The following is a 21,571-nucleotide window of genomic DNA, read 5'->3' on the forward strand; positions in this document are numbered from 1 at the left end:
GATTTCCCTATTCTAGATTTTTCTTTTTCATTTTAAACTTATCTTTGAATTTAATTATTTCTGAGTATTTTTAGATTGTTGTAGCACTTACATAGTCTTATAATTAAAAAGTATGATTTTTATTTATATTTATTGCGAACATTTTTGCATTCTACTTGTCTAGAAATAAATTTGATTGTCGTTTAATATTAAGAAATCTATAGGCAACTTTTAAAACAATTTAATATTTTTACAATTTGGTACATTTAATAAAAATCAAATGCTTTAGTTAATAATAACATTGGAATAATAAATGTAATTTTTAAAATGTTCGAAAAGTTAAATGAAAGTCAATATTAGAACGGGTAATACATACATATTTAAATATTTTACGAGCTTTTGTAAGAAGCTGACTAAAAACTAAAATTTTCCCTTAGACGATTTTCTTTTAATGAAAGAAGAACATGTTAGAAACAAAAGATATATAAGTAAAAATGTAATCGATAAACAATAAAAACGTAACCTGTGAATTCTTATTCTTTGAATTTTTTATAGATTTCTTTTAGTTTTATATTATTACAAATTTCTTTTATCCATCAAAAAACTTTTATTATTAATCTTATTAATGATGGTTGTTTGATAATTAAACTATGTATATTAATTAACTAAAAACAGAATATGGATGTTAATTACAAGAAAAAATATTACACTGGTAATTATATATTTTGCATACGTGATTTAAATATATCAAAATAACTTGTATTAATCTATATGTTATATTTACACTACAGTAATAGAAATAATTTAGTTTAATTATGTTGAGTTTTATTCATTTAGACGTGAAAAATGTAAAACAATGGTTCTATTCTACAAAAGAAAGATGCGATTCGTTAAAATCTCATATGAAATATATGAAAATGTTATATCATGATATGCCAAAAATACAAGAAACTAAAAAGACTTTATGTGATCCAAATTGGCAAAATTATAAAATAAAGACTTCTAATAATGATGAAACTATAGTTTCCAGACAAATGAATTGTAATAATTCCTTGGAAAAGTATTCTGATACGCTATGTATGTTTTTAAATGAAAATGATGCAATAAAATGCAATAAAACATTTTTTTTTCACTGTATATTCTTTTATTATTGTGAACTATAAAAAATAAATTCAAATGCATTCTCTATGTTACAGATGATAAGATCCACAAGGATAAACCTTTCACAACTTCAAATTTAGCCAATATTTTATCAGAAAATAATCTGCAGAAGAAAGAAGAAGAAAAAGAAAAACAAAAGAACTTAAATAAACAGAAAGGAACAGAAACTGAATTATCTTCTATTACACTTCAAACTTATGCTATTTCACAGAACACAGAATCAAGATCGTTACTACCAACTCAGAAAGATAACATGGCAGTATGTATATTGTGTTTAAGTTATGAATATATTTGATATGCATTCTAAATGAAGTTGTTCTTCATAACTATATTCATAAAAATCTTATTAGCAGTGTGAAGAACACAATTACAATTGGCAATTCCCATATCAAAAGCATCTAACAGAATATTCTACAGAATTAATAGGAAATAATGAAACTTTAACCAAATCTTTTGAACAATTAAATCTGGATAATCAAAATAGCTATTTACTTCAAGAATCATTTTCTGCAAAAGATGATATTAAACTAAATATTTCTGGTAATGTTAAAGATGGATCCGTGGATAAAAGTAAAGTCTCTACAAAAAACGAAAAAAAAGAAAAAGCTATTTCTTCAGCATTATCAAGCAAGAAAGGCTCCTTATGTAAGCTAGATGACATTGTTCCATTGAAGATTAAAAGACGAAGAAAAAAAATACACTGTTCTAATTCACGGAGTACTGTAACTACAAGAGATACAATTTTTTTAGGAAAAAAGGATACAAAAAAAAGAAAACAAAAAAGTATCATATAAAGATGTTCATTTGAAAACTTCATATTGATTTTTATGTATATTTTAGATAGTGTAAGTAATCGTCATACATTCAAGTCTCAACAAACATCTAATGATGTAGTGGAAATTTATCATAATGCAGCAGCAAAGAGTGGTAGCACATCTGCTATTCCTAGTAAACATTCAAAACTTGAACATCACATGAACTATATTAACATATTAACATCTTCAGCTATGAATAAACAACAAAACATATCCATAAAACCAAAATATGAAGATAATAATTATCAAAATGTTAGTGATGTTAATGTAGATTGTCCCAAAAATTATTCTCAAAAGCAACATCAAACTGGTCAGAAAACAGTGTAAGGATTCATGGTAGTGGTTATAACAATGATATTATATAATATCAAATATAATATTAACTTCTATTTTCAGAGGAAGGATTACAATTAATAATGATCTAAGTAATAATTTGAAAATTTCAACCAGTCCTGCATGTACCATGGAAAAGTACAATTTGCATCAGTGTCAACATGCAATTATACAAGCATCATATTGCGACCCAATAGTTACTCATAATTATGAAATGCCAACTTTAGCTTCTAAATTAAAGAGAGCCAATCGTTCATATTTCGGTAGATTTAACTTTCAAAATATACCCTTTGTAGTGGGTACTTCTGTAACCCCAAGTCATAATTTAGGTTTAAATATACAGCAAGTATGTTATTAAATATAAAAGTAAGCTATGCTTATTGTTACAATCTTTCTTTATTCAAAAGGTTTTGAGCATTATGAAAACAAGGCAAATTGCTGCAACAGGAGTGACACCTCTTCTTATTCGTAAAATTAGCAGAGGTATGAAGCCTGCATCTGTTCTCGTAGAACAAATAAACAATCAACAGAGTAAACTGTCTCATATAAATTCCCAAATGAATAATATACATATACAGAAAGAAAATTTGTTTATGAGTAAAGGTGATCATTTATTAGAAAATGAAAATATGTTTTTAAAATATGATAGGAAAGGAGTAAGTAATTTAAATGTAAATTTGAAATCAAATATTGAGCAATATCAGAATTTACAAAAAGGAATTAATGGCAGTGTAAATAAATATGGGAATTTTCATAAGAAAAAGGTTTGCTTAGTAGACAATATTAAATGTAATATCATTGGAAATGTTCATCTTTCATTTCAGAACATAAAAATATTTCTTGTTATTTACAGGATACTAGATCAGAGAATCAATTGAATACACTGAATACAATACTACATGTAACAGACAATAAAATGTTGAAATTGTTTGCTTCCCAACAAAATGTAAACACAAAGATGGAAAACCCAGAAATGCAATCCAAAATATATCAGGTAAAGTTATCTAGATGAATAGATTGTTTAAAAATATTAATCTAGAATACATTACAGGGCGATATTTGTGATAAACACATTTCTAATACCTCAACAGTTAATCATTCTCAAGATTCTAAAGGAATAAGAGAAGTTCTCATTAACCTTCATGATCAGTTCGAGGAAATGAACACGTAAGTTAAGTCAACCAATGATAAAGTAAAACTCAGTAATCTATATTAATCTAATATTTCTTAACATATGTACACACACTATAGAAAATATGAAAGATTGCAAGCAAAAGCAAAAAAATACAGTGATAAAGATTTAGAAGAAGAAATACTACATTTAGAAAAAGAATTAAGCATTAAAGAAGATGAGATAAATGCTGTTGTTAACTTGTATAAAGAGGTAAGATTATTTTGCAGATTTTTTATTTATACTTAGACTAAATCGTGATATTTTACAGCTTATACACAATACCAATATTTATAAAAAATGTTTTGATGTTTTTAATCCTAGGTGATGTCATTAAAACATCAAATGAAATTATTACAAAAAAAGAACAGTTATGTTTGTATATCAACTGAAATTCCACTGGGATCAGATAAATTGTATGCAGCTATGCCATTTACATCAACTAAATCTAATGGATCAAATGGATCAAATTTTCAGCAAAAACTTTTTCACAAAAGGGGAAATAGTGTTGTCACAAGGGAACCTATTTCTCTTCGCCTAGCTGGTCTCTTACGGCAAATTCAAACATTTCAGAAGCAATTGAAACTAACATCATGGTAACAATACAATGTGGATCATATTTATCACGTAAGCTGAAATTATTAACAAATTTGTTACATGATATTAATTGAAACTATTTTTTATGTAGTATTGTCATAAAAAGTGGTCTGAAATTTGATAAAACATGATAAACATATATAAAGTATAATGCAAATAAAATTTGTAATATTTTTTCTTAAGTAAGCAATTGTGTGGTCCCAATAAGAGATTTGTTTCTCATCACTATAATGCTTAGAAGATTATTAATCTAAATATTAAAATATAAAATATGCACTATAAAAGAAATATCAAGGATTTTGTTAAGGTTATTCAGTATAACAAAAACAATATTTTTAGCAGATCATATTTTTCTTTTATTCAATTCTACATGCTACTTGTTATAACGACTAATAGATTTGTTTAGTTTCGTATATTGATATACGCCCTTGCTTTTCATCTATACATACCGTTTATACGTATATACACAATTTCATGTTTTCAAACGCTGCAGAATAATTAAAATTGTTGTTTATTTATTTTTTATTTTTACCTTTAATATTTAAATACATCGTCAAGAGCGAATTATTTTTACGAAATAAAAAAGTAATTTATATTTTTAGTAAACGAAATTTCAATCTAATAGTGGCAATAATATTTATCTTGTAAGCGATTATACAAAATCACACATTAACAGATATGTCTCTTGTACTTTATGTACGAGATCTCTTTCAGAAAACGTTAATAGAAAATGTTATTTTACTCCTGAAGCAGTATCTTTTTTTTACTTTTATCATAAAAATTAATACGCATCCAAAATTGATTAAATATCTTATGATATCTATGATGTTTAATACAAAATTAGTCTTTTTAAAAGACTAATAAAATATAATGAGTCTATTTCTGCAAATATATTCGTAAATACAATAATAAATCTGAAAATCGTGTGAAAGGAAATTAATCGTTAAAATATAGTTTTGTTGGATTATTAAAAAATACAAAAAATTGTGAGTTTTATTAAATTAAATTAAATTATTCGGATTTTTCACTTTTGATTTTTCTACTTCAGTCGCTCTTTCTCATTCTTTTCTTTTTTTTCGTATAAAAGAATGTAACGTTACTTAAATTACTACTTTTATTTTACGATCTTTTAAACAGATCATCAATCTCGATTACCTTCTACGAAGGAGATGACCGAAAACATTTCCTCACGTCAAGAAATCGTTTCCACAAAAAAAATGAGGTCCTTCTCACACACACTCTCCCATATTAACATAAATAATATATCTCTCATATTATATCACAGACTAAAAAATGCTTTGGTCTAAAAAATCTTTTTCTGTTCCATTAATTCCGCATATTTTAATTCAGCGGGTAAGTTTTATAACAAATGTCGACTGGATCAATGCAATATTAATATATTCAAAGAAATCAGATTTTTCATACGAGTGTGCGAAATGGATTAGCGCTAAAGAATTGGGGCCGCCATAAATTTATTTGTAACAAAAAAAGCATAGATTAAACCAAAATATGTTGCAAGGAACCAATTGAAACTACGCATATATTCCAGCAATTTTTTATAATCAATTTAAAAATTTGAACATCGGTTGATTTTAGTCAAGATTTAAAATCATATACATATATGTATAAATATATAATAATTTATAGAATATTTCCTATATTGTTTTATTTTTTAGTTCTTAATACATAAGTACTAGGTAAGCTCTGTAATTCTTGTTTGCTGCAAAATCATAATATTAAAAACGCGAACCCCTTCGGCGCACTTCCATGTTGCTAGAATTCGCAAAGCATTTCTTTCGTTTAATAAGATTAAAACTGAAACTTTAGCACCTTCATTTAAGACGCTTTATCAAGTTGAATTTTAAGGCTACTGTTTATATACGTCACACCTGCATTATATTTCAGAATAATTGCCTTAAAATTTTACTTGCACAAATATAAAACGGAAAAATTAACGAGGTTTTAATGAATATGTTTAATACAGCTATAAGACTGTAACAGTTTATAGTACTCTACAATTATAACATGTGATATTTCTTACAAGGTACTTACATTACAAATAACCCCACAGATCCGTTCTTTACTCTCAACATTCAATATGATGATAATCTTCGACTAATGAAATAAATATCAATTTTAGTTTAAATAATGTATAATCTAGAATCTAGATATCTGCTCTTTCTATTTTCATTCAATTGATGTATTAGCTTTTAAAGAAGATGATATCCTATGTCATGTAATATAAAAAAAGATATAAATTTGTTAAAAATAGTAATTTGAAAATGGCAATAATATTATTAATCGATAGAGTACAAAGACGTATGTAAATATATAATGCCTACTAAAAAAAGAAGTCAACATACAATGTATTCGTTAGATTCGTTTCAATTATGAAATTATTTTCATAATTTGTCACTGTTCGTCCTTAATACTTCTTTTGTAGTTTACTTTTGCATGTTAGCATCCATTGATATATAGCAAGATACGTACATATAATAATTTTCAAGCAATAATTCATTTCTTTATGTCTTTGTGTTTTTACATACTCAACATTTAATCAAACATAAAGAAATGCACAAACATGGAAAAATATGATGCAATATACGTGTATATGCAAATAATATAAAATAGGAAGAAGTAAATTTTTTAAAATTTCTATTAAAATGTGACAAAATTTTAAATAACATTGGTAGAAATATGTAAAATGGAGCAGGTCAGTGGCATGTTTTTCTTTAATATTTTTTTATGTGATGTACTTATTCGTATAAATTGGCAGTTTACAATAACCATGCAATAAGCATTTCCTTACTTTATTGAATCTGACGTTGAGTATTTGAAGGAAATTGAATGCGAATCGACAGATTGTTTATAACGCGGTAGCCACTGTTACTTTCTAACTATTAGTGTTTAGAGTTCAGAATACTAACCTGGTACTAATTTTATTATTTATTATCGTATGATATCGTTTTATAATATGCACTTCACTGAGTCATTAAAATAACAAGAGTCTTATCAAAACAATCTAGTTAATTACAATAATTGAAATTGTCGTTGAAAATATTTCGTACAAATATCATATTACACGCAATAAACATTTTTATCAGAATTAAAGGTAAATTAATTTATCAATGTACTGATTTCAATAACTGAGATTTCAGTATATGAGTAGTTGAGAATAGAGTTTTGCGTACATGTTCTTATATCGGTTTGATATTTTGATTTAAAATAGATCGTTGGCCAATTATAATCAATACATACGAAGTCAAAGTATTACAGCCAGAGACAGCCTCTCCATTCTTCTCTTAAAATATTTTGATTTTTGGATAAATTCAAATTATCAGACATATATACTAGTGTCTTGTTTTAATATTCTTCATTTTGGATAGATGTTTTTTGTTGCCTCCTGTTGCACAATAGCATTTTTTATGAATGTTGTATGAAATTTCGGTTTTATAATAACCACTGCATATATTTCGGATGTTTTATAATGTTTGAAGTTTTCTTTATTGTTAGATGTATGTAAATTTCAAGATATTCATTAAATACTGCGTCAAGCATTTTTAGCTACTAGAGCATCGATCAGTCGAAGCTTTGCTTTAGCCTGCTTATATGATTCGTAAACGGTTGTGACTTGCGGGCCACGATCTTCTCTTTGCATTCTACGGCCGGCACGAGCTTCGAATTGTGCTTCTAATTCTTTTAAAGCACGTCGCAGACGCTTTTTCTCTTCTCTAGTTAATTTCTGTTGTACCAATAATTCCTCTCTAATATCAAATTAAGTAGTTGTTAATACCTTTCTAAGAAATAGATATTAGTGAATTATATATACTAAAAACTTACTGTGGAAGTGCGTGAAGACTTTCGTTGTTACTACGACTTCCTTCGCTACTGCTGTGCTGACTATCACTATCAGTTGGTAATTGATCTACTGAATCTATACAATCCAAAATACCTCTATGTGACATATCAGGTTCGCTAGCTCTCCTTTCTGTATCAGATGGATTGTTAGGTAAATTAGATGATGTAAAATCCATTGCTTCATGTTCCAAAATAGTAGCCAACTCCGAAATGCTATCTTTATTTTTGCTCTGTAAGAAAAACAGAAAGAAAGTTTAAAGATAATTTATATGTACATACATACAATTATATATATAATTAAGATTACTATTAGATTTATAAAATATGTCGCTTACCACGCCTGCTCTAATAAGTAATCTTTTTAAAGTTCTGTATTTATCATATAAAGATCGCACGACAGCTCTATCTTCTTTAGAAACTGGTCTCCCAAAAGTATTCTCAATATGAAGCAAAGCTTTTTGAACAGCAGTTTTTTCATCTATTAATTGTTCATAAGTTAGTTCTTCCATATTTTCGGGTCTATTATATTTCAATCTCTTTTCACTTAGTTTTTTTTCTATTTCTTTTATCATCTCTTCCATCGAAACTGTTCTAGATTTTTCTTGGCTGTTATTGTTGTTCGTCGGACTACCGTTAGATGTTGTTCTTGTTTTGTTATTTGCATTAGCTAATAACGCGCTCACCGGATCTTCCTTTAATAACTTATGCTCCTTTCGCAATTTACTTAATTCTGTACACAATCGTTTGATGTCCTTGTTGCTCATCTTATCAGAATGACTTGGACGATAACCAAAATTTTCTTCAAATTCGTCTTCGTATTTCTTTATCTTTTTTTTCAAGCCATTTATATACTTGGTTAAATTTTTTAAACCAAGTTCTGCGATATTCGGAGCATTAGGTTGCATTTCATTTTCAGAATAAAAACGTCTAGGTAGTAATAAAGAATTTCTTGGAGAAAGCATAGCTTCTACTCGTGCATCGGCAGCTTCGTCCTACAAATATTAGATTGATATGTAATATTGTCATTGAATATAATTGAGCTTAATATCCTAGTTTTGTTTACATTTTCTTGTCGTTGAAAAGTCCAGTTAGTTAGGCTGGGGTTATTTAGATCTTCATGACTAACTGTTGGAGGACGAGCCGGTGATGGCGATCGGCTCGGTCCACTGCTCAACATTTCCAAAAAACTTTGTGCTGGGGATCCATTGCAGCTATTAGGATTCGATGAGACATAAATATTATCGGTTTCTTCTTCGTTTTCCTAACGAAAGAATTTTTGTTTCAATTTAATACAAATTCTATAAATTCTGTTTTGTTACATGTCACATGTAAAGAACAAATAGAAATTTTACCTTACTAGAATTCTCTGCGTCTGTAACTTTATGCACCCTCCTTCGTCGAGCCTGCCTTCGTCCTCTCGGAGTAATACTTCGACTGAAACGTTCGCTGCTTCTCAATTTCTCGGCATCGCATTCAAATTTTTCTGTTTCTAAAGCTGTCTCGCACGGTGACGAAGTTGGTGGAGTTTTCTTGGACACAGGTGAAACATTTGTTCTTTCATGTAAGGGAAGACTTCCGCATCTCTGTAAATGAAGTACCTTACATGTGTAAAGCTCAATTTAAAAGTAATAAACATTACTTGCATATTGGAGAAAACTCACCACACCATGACCCATGTCTTGTCCGAGCTGAGATAAAATATGCAAATGTTTTTCACTGTTAAAATCTTCGTGACTGCTCACACGTCTAATCGTGTCCGTGGTTTCAGCGGGACTTTCAAGAACACGCTCCTCGCTACTACTTCTAAAAGTGTTCGATTCGTGAGAGAGAATAGGAAAAGTCAAACTGGTCTTATATATAATCTTTATAACTTCGTTAAAGCATTTTCTTTCTCCATTTGTTTATCGTACCTTATCAGTTTTCGTTCTTGACAACAGGATTCGTGACGTTCTTTACGCTTACGCGGTTTCAGCGCGCAAAGCAACGACGCTCCTTCAAAATCTTTTGGTTCGTCCTTTGTATCCTTGCAAATCTTACAATCACTTGCAGAGATCACGCCGTTCACCACGTTATCTCGGATGCTGAAAACAAACCCATCATTAGAGTTAAATGCTATTTCTTCTATTCTACTGAATTATGATTGATAAAGGAATCCGAAAAATACTCTATATAAATCAGAATTCTATAAATACAATAAGTAAAAGGACTAAGTCAAGATTTTATGTTATGATATTATTAAAGATATTTTAGTAGTAGTAGTAGTAGTAGTAGTAGTAGTAGTAGTAGTAGTAGTAGTAGTAGTAGTAGTAGTAGTAGTTATGGTAATAGTACTAACAGTAGTAGTAATAATAGTAATAATAATAATAATATAAGATGAGGAAATTGCAAGTGAGTCACCGGTTCTTGCGCTAATGTATTTCTTTTTCACGAGAACGATACTACTAAACCAAAACTTATATTAGAAACAAAGATAGACCTAATGCAGTGAGAAGTAAAATGTGCTTTACGAAATCAAAGTCCTCAATCTTGTTATACACATTGTAACATTCCTATTTTTACACACGCTACTTTATCCTTCGTTATACGCGAGGTATTGGAAAATTCCATTGCCACGCCAGTGAGGACCGCCTTGATCAGAATGTACAAAAAATTAACCATGTCGAATGAAATAATCGAAACGTAAGATAATTAAAAGTAAGAGTGTATTGAAAGAAAGAGTAAGAGTAAGAAAGAAGCTCGTAATACCAATACATAACATTTGAAAAATTAATATGTAGATACTAAATAAGTGGTATTAAAAACTATAGTAAGAATAGATATACAAAAGTTTTATAAATCAAATGAAACATAATTCTTTTTAATTTTAATTCTAAAATATTAAGATGTAAATAAAAAAAATACCATGCTACGAAATTTCATATTTTTGTTTAGATTCGACTTGTCTGGCAGCACCCAATGCATCGTTGGGAAATTGAAAAGTTACATACTTGAGTGAGTCGAGTCGTTCTTTCAACAAGAGAAAAAAGGTACGGTGGACTGTGATCGATCAGCGTTAGAGAGAAATGCCTTTGAGAACGCCAACCACGAGGTAGGTCACGTCAGTACGCGTTTTATTGTGCTTTCCTGGTAAGATTTTTCTCGCTGTCCCATGGAAACACATTCATATTTGACAATGTAACGACGTTATTTTCGCCATAGGTACAGAAAAGCACATTCAAGGTACATCGACGTTTATAATCGTCCCAAATAATATTTTATATTGTATGCACATATCCTAGTGGCGAACGAATAAAGATAAACAAGATAAAAAGTGAGAACAGGCTAACAATTAAATTAAAAAGAGAAAATATTTTTACTAGAATTCTAATGTAAGAAACTGCTTCCTCTTAAGCTATGTATTTTAAATCAGGGTAAACTGTTTTATCGATTAATCGTAAGTAACAAATTGTCGGCATATCCGTTAAAAGGAATCGATTAAAAAGCTTCCAGTAATGCAAGGATTATTTAGCAACGAAGTACGTAAGAAATACACCCTCGTGTCCTCAGAAATAATTAACATCCTTCATAGTACATGTTTACCATGAAAGCAAAGAAAAGTGGCATTTTTATGGATGCTTTTTTAGCAGATTTTAATAAAACCGCGAGATCTCGTATCGCGCTGACATTACATAACAACACATCGTATATTCCTATTTTCAGACTTCTTTCTTAAATCGAATTACCTCTTACGTTAATATCATGCATGATTAAGTTGTATAATTTGTCACATTAAATGGATCAACTTCTTAACCTTGTTGTATTTTTGCAATACTTGGAATTGACCAATTGCGACCCGTCTATCTGTATTTTTAGAAAAGAATTTCCGTCGGAAAGAAGTATGAACATGAAAATATAAGAAGAGGAATCGTCGATAAATACGGAAAACGGGGAAGGAATCGACCCTTTATTTGCATTTGTTATGTTGATGAAGCGTGCAATAAACTTACTGTACGCGTATCCCTTTTGCAGTAGAAGTTATTCATGTAATCACGAACACCAACTTTCTTTTCCAATGGCGGACCACCGGCGCGAACACAAGTCTCTCGGCGATTCGATGGAACATTTATAGTCGTCTGCTTGTAGAACTAGACGAGAGAGCGTTCTCAGTTGACTCGTACGCAAGAAATGCGAACACTTTTCGATCGAAAGTTCCAAAGAACTACTGTCGTTCACAACGAACAGACAACATTTAATTCCCGCATAATTAGTCAAGATATATGTCTGCTGATTCGTATGAAAGTACACGTTTAGAAGTCGTGAGTCTAAACACAGAACCTAGAATTTTCGAGGAAGAAATTAGTTGGATTCACGGTCGATTTCACGTTCACAAACGCGTGCGTTGCGCGTTGTACGTTGCTTCCGATTCGATGGTACGCGTTGACCGAATGGAAGTTTCGAACAAGTCAGAAATTAGACTGCGGCTGTTGCCGATCGACTCTTCTCTATATTCTGTTCCTTCAACTGACACCGATCTTGTAGTTCGTCTTTGCGCGTGACGAGCGTGACGCACGCGACTTCCCGAGCGTTACTACTTACTGTCTATCAACCGTGAGTGTATATACAGCGAATATACATGTAATACACGTGACAGCCTCGAGAATCGATCGAATGGAAACTCTTTCTCTATCCATATTCTCGTTGACTCATGTTTGTTGGCACTGGTTACGCGTTCGTAAAATTGACCATAATTAACATAGGAATTTCACCTAAACTCCATAGCTCTGTTGCAATGCTTCACATGTTAAACTACACAGAAGCCACTACGGTGTCTGCTTTCCTATGCTGCACCGGAAGAAACAAACCCTTCGAAACCGGTTTGGAGCTTGTTGTCACTAGCAATATCGTGATTAACTTATGAGTATAGTTTCGATACGAATCCTACTCTTTTAAGACAATATAAAATACTTTTATCTGATAAATGAGACTTTGTAATTTACATGACAGCGATAATAGCTCGATACCCAGTGGTTCCAACGATGTCCCTAACGATGACTTCGTCGATCCCTACGATGATTTATAATTTATGACAGATAATTCATGAATTAGTTCCAATTCTTTCTTCCATACGTGCAATAATATAACCGCCTCTATCGAAATGAAATAAGATTAAAATCATTTTCTTCGTTAGTATGAAATTGTATTAAATGACGATCTATAACAAATGTAACATGGATATCTATGACCGCATGTTTGACACCTTGACGTCAACGAAACATTATTTTTGGTCGACGATGTATATACATTTAGCACGGAGCTACATCGTAAAATCACTAGTAATAGAATACCAATGATTTTTAGGTAAACTCGTTCGATAACGTTTGTCAGTCAACATTTTCTTTTGAAAACTTGTCGTTTACTTATTTACAAAAATAGCCGAAAGATCGAAGGTAAAGCCAAACTGCATGTGTATGAACGATTCCATTTGTATGCTAAATACATATATACTTTGCCAACTTTCGTGTAGAGGGATCTCGATTTCTGAACTATTTTCGTTGGTAGGCGTGTTTCTTGCTGAAACCGGCTTGTGCCAAACGGCTCTTCCTTCAACTACGGATACATAACACGTAACTACGCAACGATTCTATGTATGTATTTGTACATGGTTATGGTTGTGTTTAAGATGGACGAAACTTATTAAGGAGGATTACGTCATTGTTGGATCAGTGCCTCGAACGACTAGACTGCATGATATACATATGTTGCAAACGCATCGATTATAAAACACAATGACTCGTGATTCATGATTACTTTAGAGCTTATAAACGCGTATGATTGATTCAGGCATCTCTGAATCAGTCAATAATAATTCTTACTTAGGATAGACAAAACTAAGGTGTCCGTAGTATCCTAAACGAAAAGCATATTTTCGATTCTTCTACGTAAAAATTCAATTCTTTGTAAAATAGCTAATTTTCGTTTATCGATGAAATTTGTCTTCCTTCAGGACGAGTGGAAGCAGCCGACGAATCTTGGATTTCAAGGTTGATAAAAATTAATATAGGATTTATTGTAATCCTGTTTTCCAAGAGGAAACTTGATGATTTCTCTGTCTATAATTTTTAGCAATTATCGAAGATAACAGTTAAGAATTTTTTATCGTAACCTGTCTTTTGATTTGATAACTTATGCAAAATCATGCTCTACAACTTTACGAAAAATCAGAAAAAACGTTATTTGTCGCAGTTTCATACGAGTCGATGACTATTAACGAGTTTAAGCGTTTATTTCTATAAGCATAAAAAACAGGTTTTTCTCCGTATTTTTTGTCGTACTAAACAGTACATTGTTAGTTGAATAACATGAACCGCGTGACTGGATGATCTCTTCAGGCTAAATTGAGGAACTACGCACTTTAGTGGTAAAGTTAAAATAATTTTAGCTAAAATATCTGGGTAAAGTTTCCACGCTATGAAATGACATAGAATACACTAAATCCAATGTTAAGGATTGTTTCGTACATATAAAATAAGGCAAAATTTATGTATATATTTGCAATTAATGTTTGAATTTGACAAGAAAGAGACAAAAGATTAAAGAAATTTTTAAGTTTTCCAGTCTGAAATAAAAATATTTCTTTTGACTTGCATGTAAATGTAACAAACTCGTCGTTATATGTATGTAAATAAACATAACAAAAACCTTGTTACTGTTTTATTTTTTCTTTTTTTTTCTTTTTGCGTAAAAGATGAAAGTACTTACATTAATAAATTACTCATTATTAAATATTATACAATATATGTATATATATGTCGGAGATGAAAGGAAAGCCGAAGCCGTTCCTTGGAAATTTTGGGAACATCCTCTAGTACTCTAGCCTGGATTTTATCATAGCTGTAATTGTTCGAGATTTGTGATAGCGAGATTGGGTTCGAGGTGACAATCGGTCGCCGAACGTAGCCACGGTCACGGGATGTACGTTTTGCCTAACAGAGGTCTGGAGTGGTTGTATGGGTTTTCCGAGAAATGTGGTTGTGGCGGCATGCGGCCTCGGGAGCGGGCCTAGCCACGTGTGATGCTGTCTCGGAGGTGCGGATACAATGGGTCATACATTGTATTACTAATCAAACTCCAGGCAGAAGCTGCCTAACAACGGCGTTTGGAATTTTCTCGATGCTTCCAACGAGTCTGCCTAGCAGCGGTGTTTGGAACCTTCTCGATGCTTCCAAACGAGTATAGAAAACAAATGCAAGCGTATAGCGAAAAAAATCTCCACGAGGCTGGCATTCTTGCGATTGCTTTTGGAGAGTGACACGTCGAGTTTTCAACTATTGTATTTCTGTGCTTAAGATCAGTCTACGCTTAGTAAAGAGTTATCCCGTTGGCCGTGGATTCGTTTGAACTCAAAAATATTGTTAATAGCGTTCATTAAACTTACTATTCGTTAAACTTATTATTCATTAGACTTATTATTTGTTAGACTTATTATTCGTTCAACTTATTATCCACTAACTTTATTATTTGTTAAGCTTATTATTCACTAGACTTATTATTTGTTAATCTTTGTAGTAGACTTGTGTATACGTGTAAATATAATCTCGGTTGTGTAAAACAATGGTTAATTCGCGTGAAGAGTTGTTACGCGCCCAAAACTCCAACCATAACCCGACATATATATATATATCTCGAATTTTAATCGTACTTTATCTCTTTCTCATACGATACATATCAACGATATCATTGACCAAACCATAAGAAAGCAGAGACGATACGTTGCATTATACATATCTATCATACGAAGGTATTAATACAAGGAGGCATTACTGAAATAATGCAGTCATATAGATCGAAAACACCCGATATTTTATTACGTATTTAATGTGAGAAAAGAAAAATGCTAGCCGAAAAAATCGATCTAAAACGCATGCCTGTGATATTGATACGCAAGAGCACGTGGCGTATGCCTTGAACGTTAATCGAAAAGTAAGTATAAGACAAAAGGAAGTATCGACTGCGTTTTCAAGAACATTCGTCGGTATTGAATTATTCCAACAAGATCAAGGATCGATACGTATGCTTTAATAGGAAGCGAGCATAATTTGCGATAATGATGGTATCGAATATATGTAATAAAAATAAGTTTACAAAATACAAGGAACTTAATGTTATTTTGAGAACGTAATGTGAATTAATGTAAATATCATGCCTATTTGTACGTAGAACCGTAGGAAGTTGAGCTATACACGTGAGCGAACACGAGCCAAGAGTTTTAAGACGTGCTAACATGTAATTGCAAGCCGACCGATTGGATTTCTTTATGAGATAACACTGATAATAACGCGATTTATAATTGCTTCGGAATTACATTCTCTTATGGTTAAAATTACGTGTATTTTAAACTTATCTTGTCTTTATCTTTTTTTTCTTTTATTGGTCAGAATTAATTAAAAATATAACTGTTGAATCACGATAATGCGGTTTATGCATATTTATGGTCAATAATCATATGGCCTAGATAGCCCAAATCTGGCATTGAGCTACAAAATTGGTTATCGCGATATTTATTTAACAGGTTTAACAGGTTTTCATTTGACCAATTTAACATGTCTACATCTTACAGCAAATGCATGCACTTGAAAAAGATAAGAAAAAAGGTATATATATGCAACTTACCAATCTGGAAAAAGCACAGATGCTTCGGCTAAGATATCACGAAGAAGGGTGGTAGCAGGTGGAACATGAGGTAGAATTACAGGGGCGAACACTCCGCAAACGCCGGCACTACGTCCATGTTTAGCTTCGTACTTGCTTAGATAAAGAGCCAAGTAACCAAGCAAACGATAGTGGGAGGTTGGCAGAGTTGACAGTAGCTCTTTCGTTAAATTAATCCAACAGTCATGATCGTTAGCATAATTCTCTGTGAACAAATGGTTTATGATTTTTTCATTTCAAATGAACATGTTACATAAAAAGAAGCGGAAAAGAAAAAAGGCAGCGTGCTAGGGTAATTAAAGTAACAGATGCTTACGGGCATGAATGGACAATAGCCTAGCTACAAGGGTTGATGGTACAACAGGTTGTGGTAATTCTTTTAGATACTGGCGAAGAAGCGTTGCCGCAGTCGGGGGACAGGCTGCTGTTTCTAAGTCAGCATCTCCTCTTCTCTCAAACGCGGCCCTCAATCTTTCTGCCAGTCTTGGGCTTCCACCGGACAGACGGAACACCGCGGCGCTTTGGAATCCATGAGCTTCGATATAATTACACAATCGGTGCACCACAAAAGGCACACCGGTGTCGAGGTATGGCTCGATCGAATCTAGTCGAGTACCAAAGACCCTCGTAGATCCTGCGTTACGTCTTAATAACGATACTGTCAGAACGCGTTTCACTTTCGCTAAACGGGATTCGTCCTTGGAAATAATTGAATTTCAGCATAAATTATTGACATTTGAAAAACGTGAAACGTACTTAAAGGAAATTACCTTGTCGTGAACTTGTCGAGATCGTGTAGGACTCGATGAAGATCCATGATGATGGTGGTGGTGTTGCTGATGATAGTAATGATGATGATGATGATGATGATGGTGGTGGTGGTTGCTGTGGAGATGGTGATGATCTTGCTGAGGACGTCTCATCCCACTTTGTCTACAACGCGAGCCGCCGCCACCGCCGCCGCACTGATTAAATTGACAATTTTTTTTTGTCTCTATTAAGCTAGTTTACCAATATCAAACGAATAAAATATACTTTTATGGCGTTGAACTAGCAACTGTGTAATTTTTAACTCTTCAACGTCTACTGCAAAGTTGCGTTTCACGATAAATCTAACAGAAGACAATATGCCTCTGTCGATGAGAATTCGATACCGATCGAACAATGGACTTTGCGATATTCAATCTCTCAAGAGTAGGTTGATCGATAAACTTTTTATGCTATGCGCTTCTTTAATGTACATCAGGACGACAACGATTGCTCTATCTGAGATCGTGTATCGGATAGTATCAATGACGAATCGTCTATCGTTGCACGTATACCGAAATTTACTATAGAAATTGTTAAAAACTGCAAACTCACAATACACTCCCTCGCGACCCTCCACAGGTTGAAGTAGATGGAGTTCAGCCTGGATACTACTTCGAGTTACACTTTTTGGTTATTTGCTCTCCTTCGCAGACGATTTCCCGAGTGGATATGTTATACCTGGTAAGAAAGTACTTTCGAAATTATCTTGCATATTATTCGTTTGTAAATTATTGAGTAAAGTATTTTATTCAATGAAGCTTTCTTTAATAAACTTTGCGTATCACCTTGTCTATTTCGTTATGAAATCTTTTTGTTCGATGTATTTTATGTTTATTCTTCGTGACAGCTTGATTTTTCGATGTTGACGATGGCGTGAACGTTGACGGTGGCGTTGACGTTGATAGTGATGTTGTGCCGATGTTGATAATGACGTTGACGTTTACAGCAAGTCACGAATTTTCAGTTCCGCACGGAAGAGATTCGTTAAACAGAGGGTAAGGAACAATGTGTGGGGTAAGCGAATAATGAAAATTAGAAGGACGGGTGAATATGAAAACTTTCGAAGGAGAAGGGACCGGCGAAGAAAAGTCCTTCGTCGACACGCGCACGAAATCTTCGAGCAACTTTAAATCGATGTTGGCAACCAATATGATGTTAAAAAGAGATCGTTTAATTTGACTAGTTTTGGGTTCATGTCCCTATCACGGCACATCGCATCGAGCCCTTTCTGTAAGGCGAAGGGCACTGCCTATGGCTGCTTCAAGAAATGAGTCGACACCAGTCGTAGCGTAAGCATCGAGGGTCAGAACCAAGGATGAGTTTTAGGTCACCACTTCGCCCCTTAACCTGGCATGGTCCACGTGTCTCCTTAAACTTTTATTGTAGTTGCCTTCTGAAATCAAAATAAAGAATCTTTCAATCATCTCGTCCATTTTCTTACGTTACGCCAGTTTTTCATTGATGCACAATGAAGCAGAAATCGTCAATTTCATGCATTGCCGTTGAAAATGAATCATTACACGTAAATAGATAACGGTGATCATGAGGTTCGTAAAAACTATTTTCAACCGAAAGTTTCGTAGAGTCTAGTTGATTTGAACAATAATTCTCCTTGTTATTAGATAAGTATAAACATGAACGTTTCTTACTCCAGAACTTTCCACGACGATATATTACGTGAATAGGTATTCGGGCAAAAAATGTCAATTCATTTATGAGCTTGAAACATTCTGCGACGCTCACTTACAAGGAAAACAATCTTTGCTCAAAAAATAGAAAATTACAATACGTTCAATTCTAAATATGAACAACTCAATATTCATTAAAACATATAGAGGAGGATAGAAAATGGTGTAATAACTTGGTACGAAGGAGATAGAGGGGGAAAAGGAAAAAATTTTAATTAGCGGAATATATGAATAACTCTGATGTTCGAAAGATTCACTGTGAAATGATACAACTCGTAAAAGGAGAACGTTTAATGTGACACGTCATCGAAACATTGTTTACTTTCGCATTAGAACCTGCAGTGAAACAATAGCAACTGGCTAATACATCTTGAAATCTTGTCGTACATCTTGCTCAAGAATTCAAATTACGATAACACGCGTTTATTTAAACAAATATTGGTTTTTATGCCATTCGTTAACTTGCTTTTTCACATTTTTAACACGCGCAGAACGTCACATGATCGACCGTCGTGCAATGAAAAGCATCTCTATAACACTAAGGAAATAAATAAAAGAATTGAAGACACGTATACAACAAGTAATATTCTATCGCAGCGGTTTCCGTTAATAAATAGTAATATCGAGCTTTCCGAAGAATTTTTATATGTAATCACAAACCATGAAAAAATTACTGAAAAAGCTGTCTAACTACATCAATGATTTTCAGGTGAAGAGAGACAGAAATAAACATACCTCATGAAAACTATGGTAATCATAGCGATTACAGCGAATCGTGCACGAGCGCCCCACGAAGCGATACTGAGATTTTACGACCGTGTGGCTCCCCTTTTCTGTCTTTTCCCTCGTTCACCCTTTCGTCTCTATATACAACGATAGCCCCTTTACGTCTCTTCTGTTGGCGAACGGAACTCGAGCAGCGTTTTCAGCGTATCACATACCCCCTTGGCAGCAGATATTGCGAGCACGAGGGCGCATGCACTACCTCACCTCCAAGAATCAATAGACGTTCTGGTCACGTGAAGCATCCGCGAGAACAGAGACCTACCTTAGACGGAGGCAAAATTATATACAGAAAAGGGAAGAGAATAGTGGAAGAAGCACCAGAAAGAGAAAAGGAGAGAAAAGAGAGAAAATATAAAGGATAGAGGATAAAGGGTGAACGAAAGAAAAGGTAACAAAACGAATAAAGCGAGATAAAGAGAAACAAGGTGAGAAACTGTGAAAGAATAAGATATGAACAAGAGCTAAGATTGATTAAAGTGGAACAAGAGCAGAGAAGTTCGCAAATAATTAACTCATTTGAAAATTTCAATTAATAAATTTTTATAGAAATGGAAGTTTGTTAAATTTATTTTATAAGATAACAATGAAATTTCATAAAATTTTTACACCGGTTTTAACCGATTTGTGTAAGTTATAAATTTTTGTCTCATGTGTGATAACTTTGAAAACTGTAACTGTAATAACCGATCTCTAATTTTAGATCTCTCCCTACACTACGACTGCAATTTACCCTACGTGTTTTCAAAGCTTTATTCAGTCAACAAGTCCTATAAATGTAATATCTCTTATTATTCATATTTATACCTCTGTTAATAAGTAGTAATTGGATTTCTTACATGATATTATGAAAAGTACTGTTATATAATATATATATTGTTATATACATATTTATTTAATAGGATTTATATGTTCTGAAAGAACCAATTCTAATACTTAAACTTTGTCCTAAGCATTTTGTTTACTTTATACATCTAAACATACGTGCATAACATTTTTAAATCCACAAAATTAATGATAATGATACATTGATGATAATGACAATGATGATGATAAAGTGATACATTTCAATCGATTTCTACTATATCAACAGGAATAGAAATATGTACGATGACCTTTTGTAGCTATGTGCGTTTGTTTACTACTAGACTAGAGGGTAACTATTTTCGATGCACCCTACTAATTGTTCTTCCATTTCAAACAATTGTGATTAATATCATAGAAAAGGGTAGGCATACATTTTTTTTTTTGTTTCCAATATACTTTACTTAACATTTAGTATATTTGATTATTTATTTGTATCTATTTTATAATTACTAGTAAATAAATATGTAGTAATTTATACATGTATTACTTTCGACTTGTATATTTTAATCCTTCTAAAGAAAAATTTATTATTATCTTTACTTTTTTACCAAAAGTAAAAGATAGATATAAAAGCTATTATATATTACATATATATTACATATGCTAAAGTGAAATACTTAAATAAATTAAAATTAACATACCTTTCTAAAGACTACATATTCTATGTTCTACAGGGACAATAATCGTTATCTTCGAAATTTGTAAAATGCGACACGAATGTTGAACAGCAATTTACCCAAACTCCATTACCAAGACTTAACGTATTATCAGAATGCAGAAATTGTAGAAAATCGATCGATAAAATTTCTTGCTCTATTAAA

At 32.2% G+C, this 21,571-nt stretch overlaps 2 protein-coding genes and 1 long non-coding RNA gene across 13 annotated transcripts; 2 read left to right on the forward strand and 1 right to left on the reverse strand.

Annotated features, from left to right (window-relative positions):
- Window positions 1-7: 7 nt before the first annotated feature.
- Window positions 8-12,208, forward strand: LOC138178704 (putative leucine-rich repeat-containing protein DDB_G0290503). Of its 11 annotated transcripts, XM_069110860.1 has the most exons (15): window positions 150-344; window positions 417-504; window positions 655-691; window positions 817-1,056; window positions 1,176-1,399; window positions 1,491-1,923; window positions 1,981-2,278; window positions 2,352-2,634; window positions 2,696-3,052; window positions 3,142-3,282; window positions 3,328-3,455; window positions 3,540-3,672; window positions 3,784-4,086; window positions 10,846-11,002; window positions 11,113-12,208. In XM_069110860.1, exons 3-13 carry the CDS (start codon window positions 658-660, stop codon window positions 4,057-4,059), a joined length of 2,547 nt encoding a protein of 848 aa, XP_068966961.1. In that variant the 5' UTR covers window positions 150-344; window positions 417-504; window positions 655-657; the 3' UTR covers window positions 4,060-4,086; window positions 10,846-11,002; window positions 11,113-12,208. The 11 variants fall into 11 exon arrangements, with proteins under 11 accessions (XP_068966972.1, XP_068966961.1, XP_068966968.1 ...); XM_069110867.1 differs by lacking the exon at window positions 817-1,056 and having other exon boundaries at window positions 152-344; XM_069110861.1 differs by lacking the exon at window positions 150-344 and having other exon boundaries at window positions 358-504.
- On the reverse strand, window positions 4,389-19,977 carry LOC138178703 (protein FAM13B). The gene is made up of 13 exons (XM_069110859.1): window positions 19,836-19,977; window positions 18,198-18,805; window positions 17,965-18,090; window positions 17,373-17,567; window positions 16,919-17,300; window positions 16,564-16,807; window positions 9,825-9,995; window positions 9,576-9,717; window positions 9,267-9,497; window positions 8,978-9,175; window positions 8,250-8,906; window positions 7,897-8,144; window positions 4,389-7,820 (listed from the first exon to the last, which is right to left on the reverse strand). Exons 4-13 carry the CDS (start codon window positions 17,523-17,525, stop codon window positions 7,607-7,609), a joined length of 2,640 nt encoding a protein of 879 aa, XP_068966960.1. The 5' UTR covers window positions 17,526-17,567; window positions 17,965-18,090; window positions 18,198-18,805; window positions 19,836-19,977; the 3' UTR covers window positions 4,389-7,606.
- A 167-nt stretch (window positions 19,978-20,144) lies between these two features.
- LOC138178710 (uncharacterized) lies at window positions 20,145-21,227 on the forward strand. Its single transcript, XR_011172785.1, has 2 exons — window positions 20,145-20,512; window positions 20,587-21,227. It is a non-coding gene; the product is annotated as an uncharacterized LOC138178710 (long non-coding RNA).
- Window positions 21,228-21,571: the final 344 nt, after the last annotated feature.

This window comes from Bombus flavifrons, chromosome 4 (assembly GCF_040668555.2).
Source record: "Bombus flavifrons isolate JBK064 chromosome 4, iyBomFlav1_principal, whole genome shotgun sequence".
Lineage (NCBI taxonomy): Eukaryota > Metazoa > Arthropoda > Insecta > Hymenoptera > Apidae > Bombus > Bombus flavifrons.

What these genes read in the sequence shown, in the direction of transcription:
- LOC138178704 (XM_069110860.1), top strand. Translation starts at nt 658, where the DNA reads ATGGATGTTAATTACAAGAAAAAATATTACACTG. An exon ending in TAGGTTTAAATATACAGCAA is followed by an intron (nt 2,635 to 2,695) that starts GTATGTTATTAA and finishes TTTATTCAAAAG; the next exon opens with GTTTTGAGCATTATGAAAAC. An exon ending in TGCAATCCAAAATATATCAG is followed by an intron (nt 3,283 to 3,327) that starts GTAAAGTTATCT and finishes ATATTAATCTAG; the next exon opens with AATACATTACAGGGCGATAT.
- LOC138178703 (XM_069110859.1), bottom strand. Translation starts at nt 17,525, where the DNA reads ATGAGACGTCCTCAGCAAGATCATCACCATCTCCACAGCAACCACCAC. An exon ending in GCTATTGTCCATTCATGCCC is followed by an intron (nt 16,808 to 16,918) that starts GTAAGCATCTGT and finishes ATTTGTTCACAG; the next exon opens with AGAATTATGCTAACGATCAT. An exon ending in AAGACATGGGTCATGGTGTG is followed by an intron (nt 9,498 to 9,575) that starts GTGAGTTTTCTC and finishes CTTCATTTACAG; the next exon opens with AGATGCGGAAGTCTTCCCTT.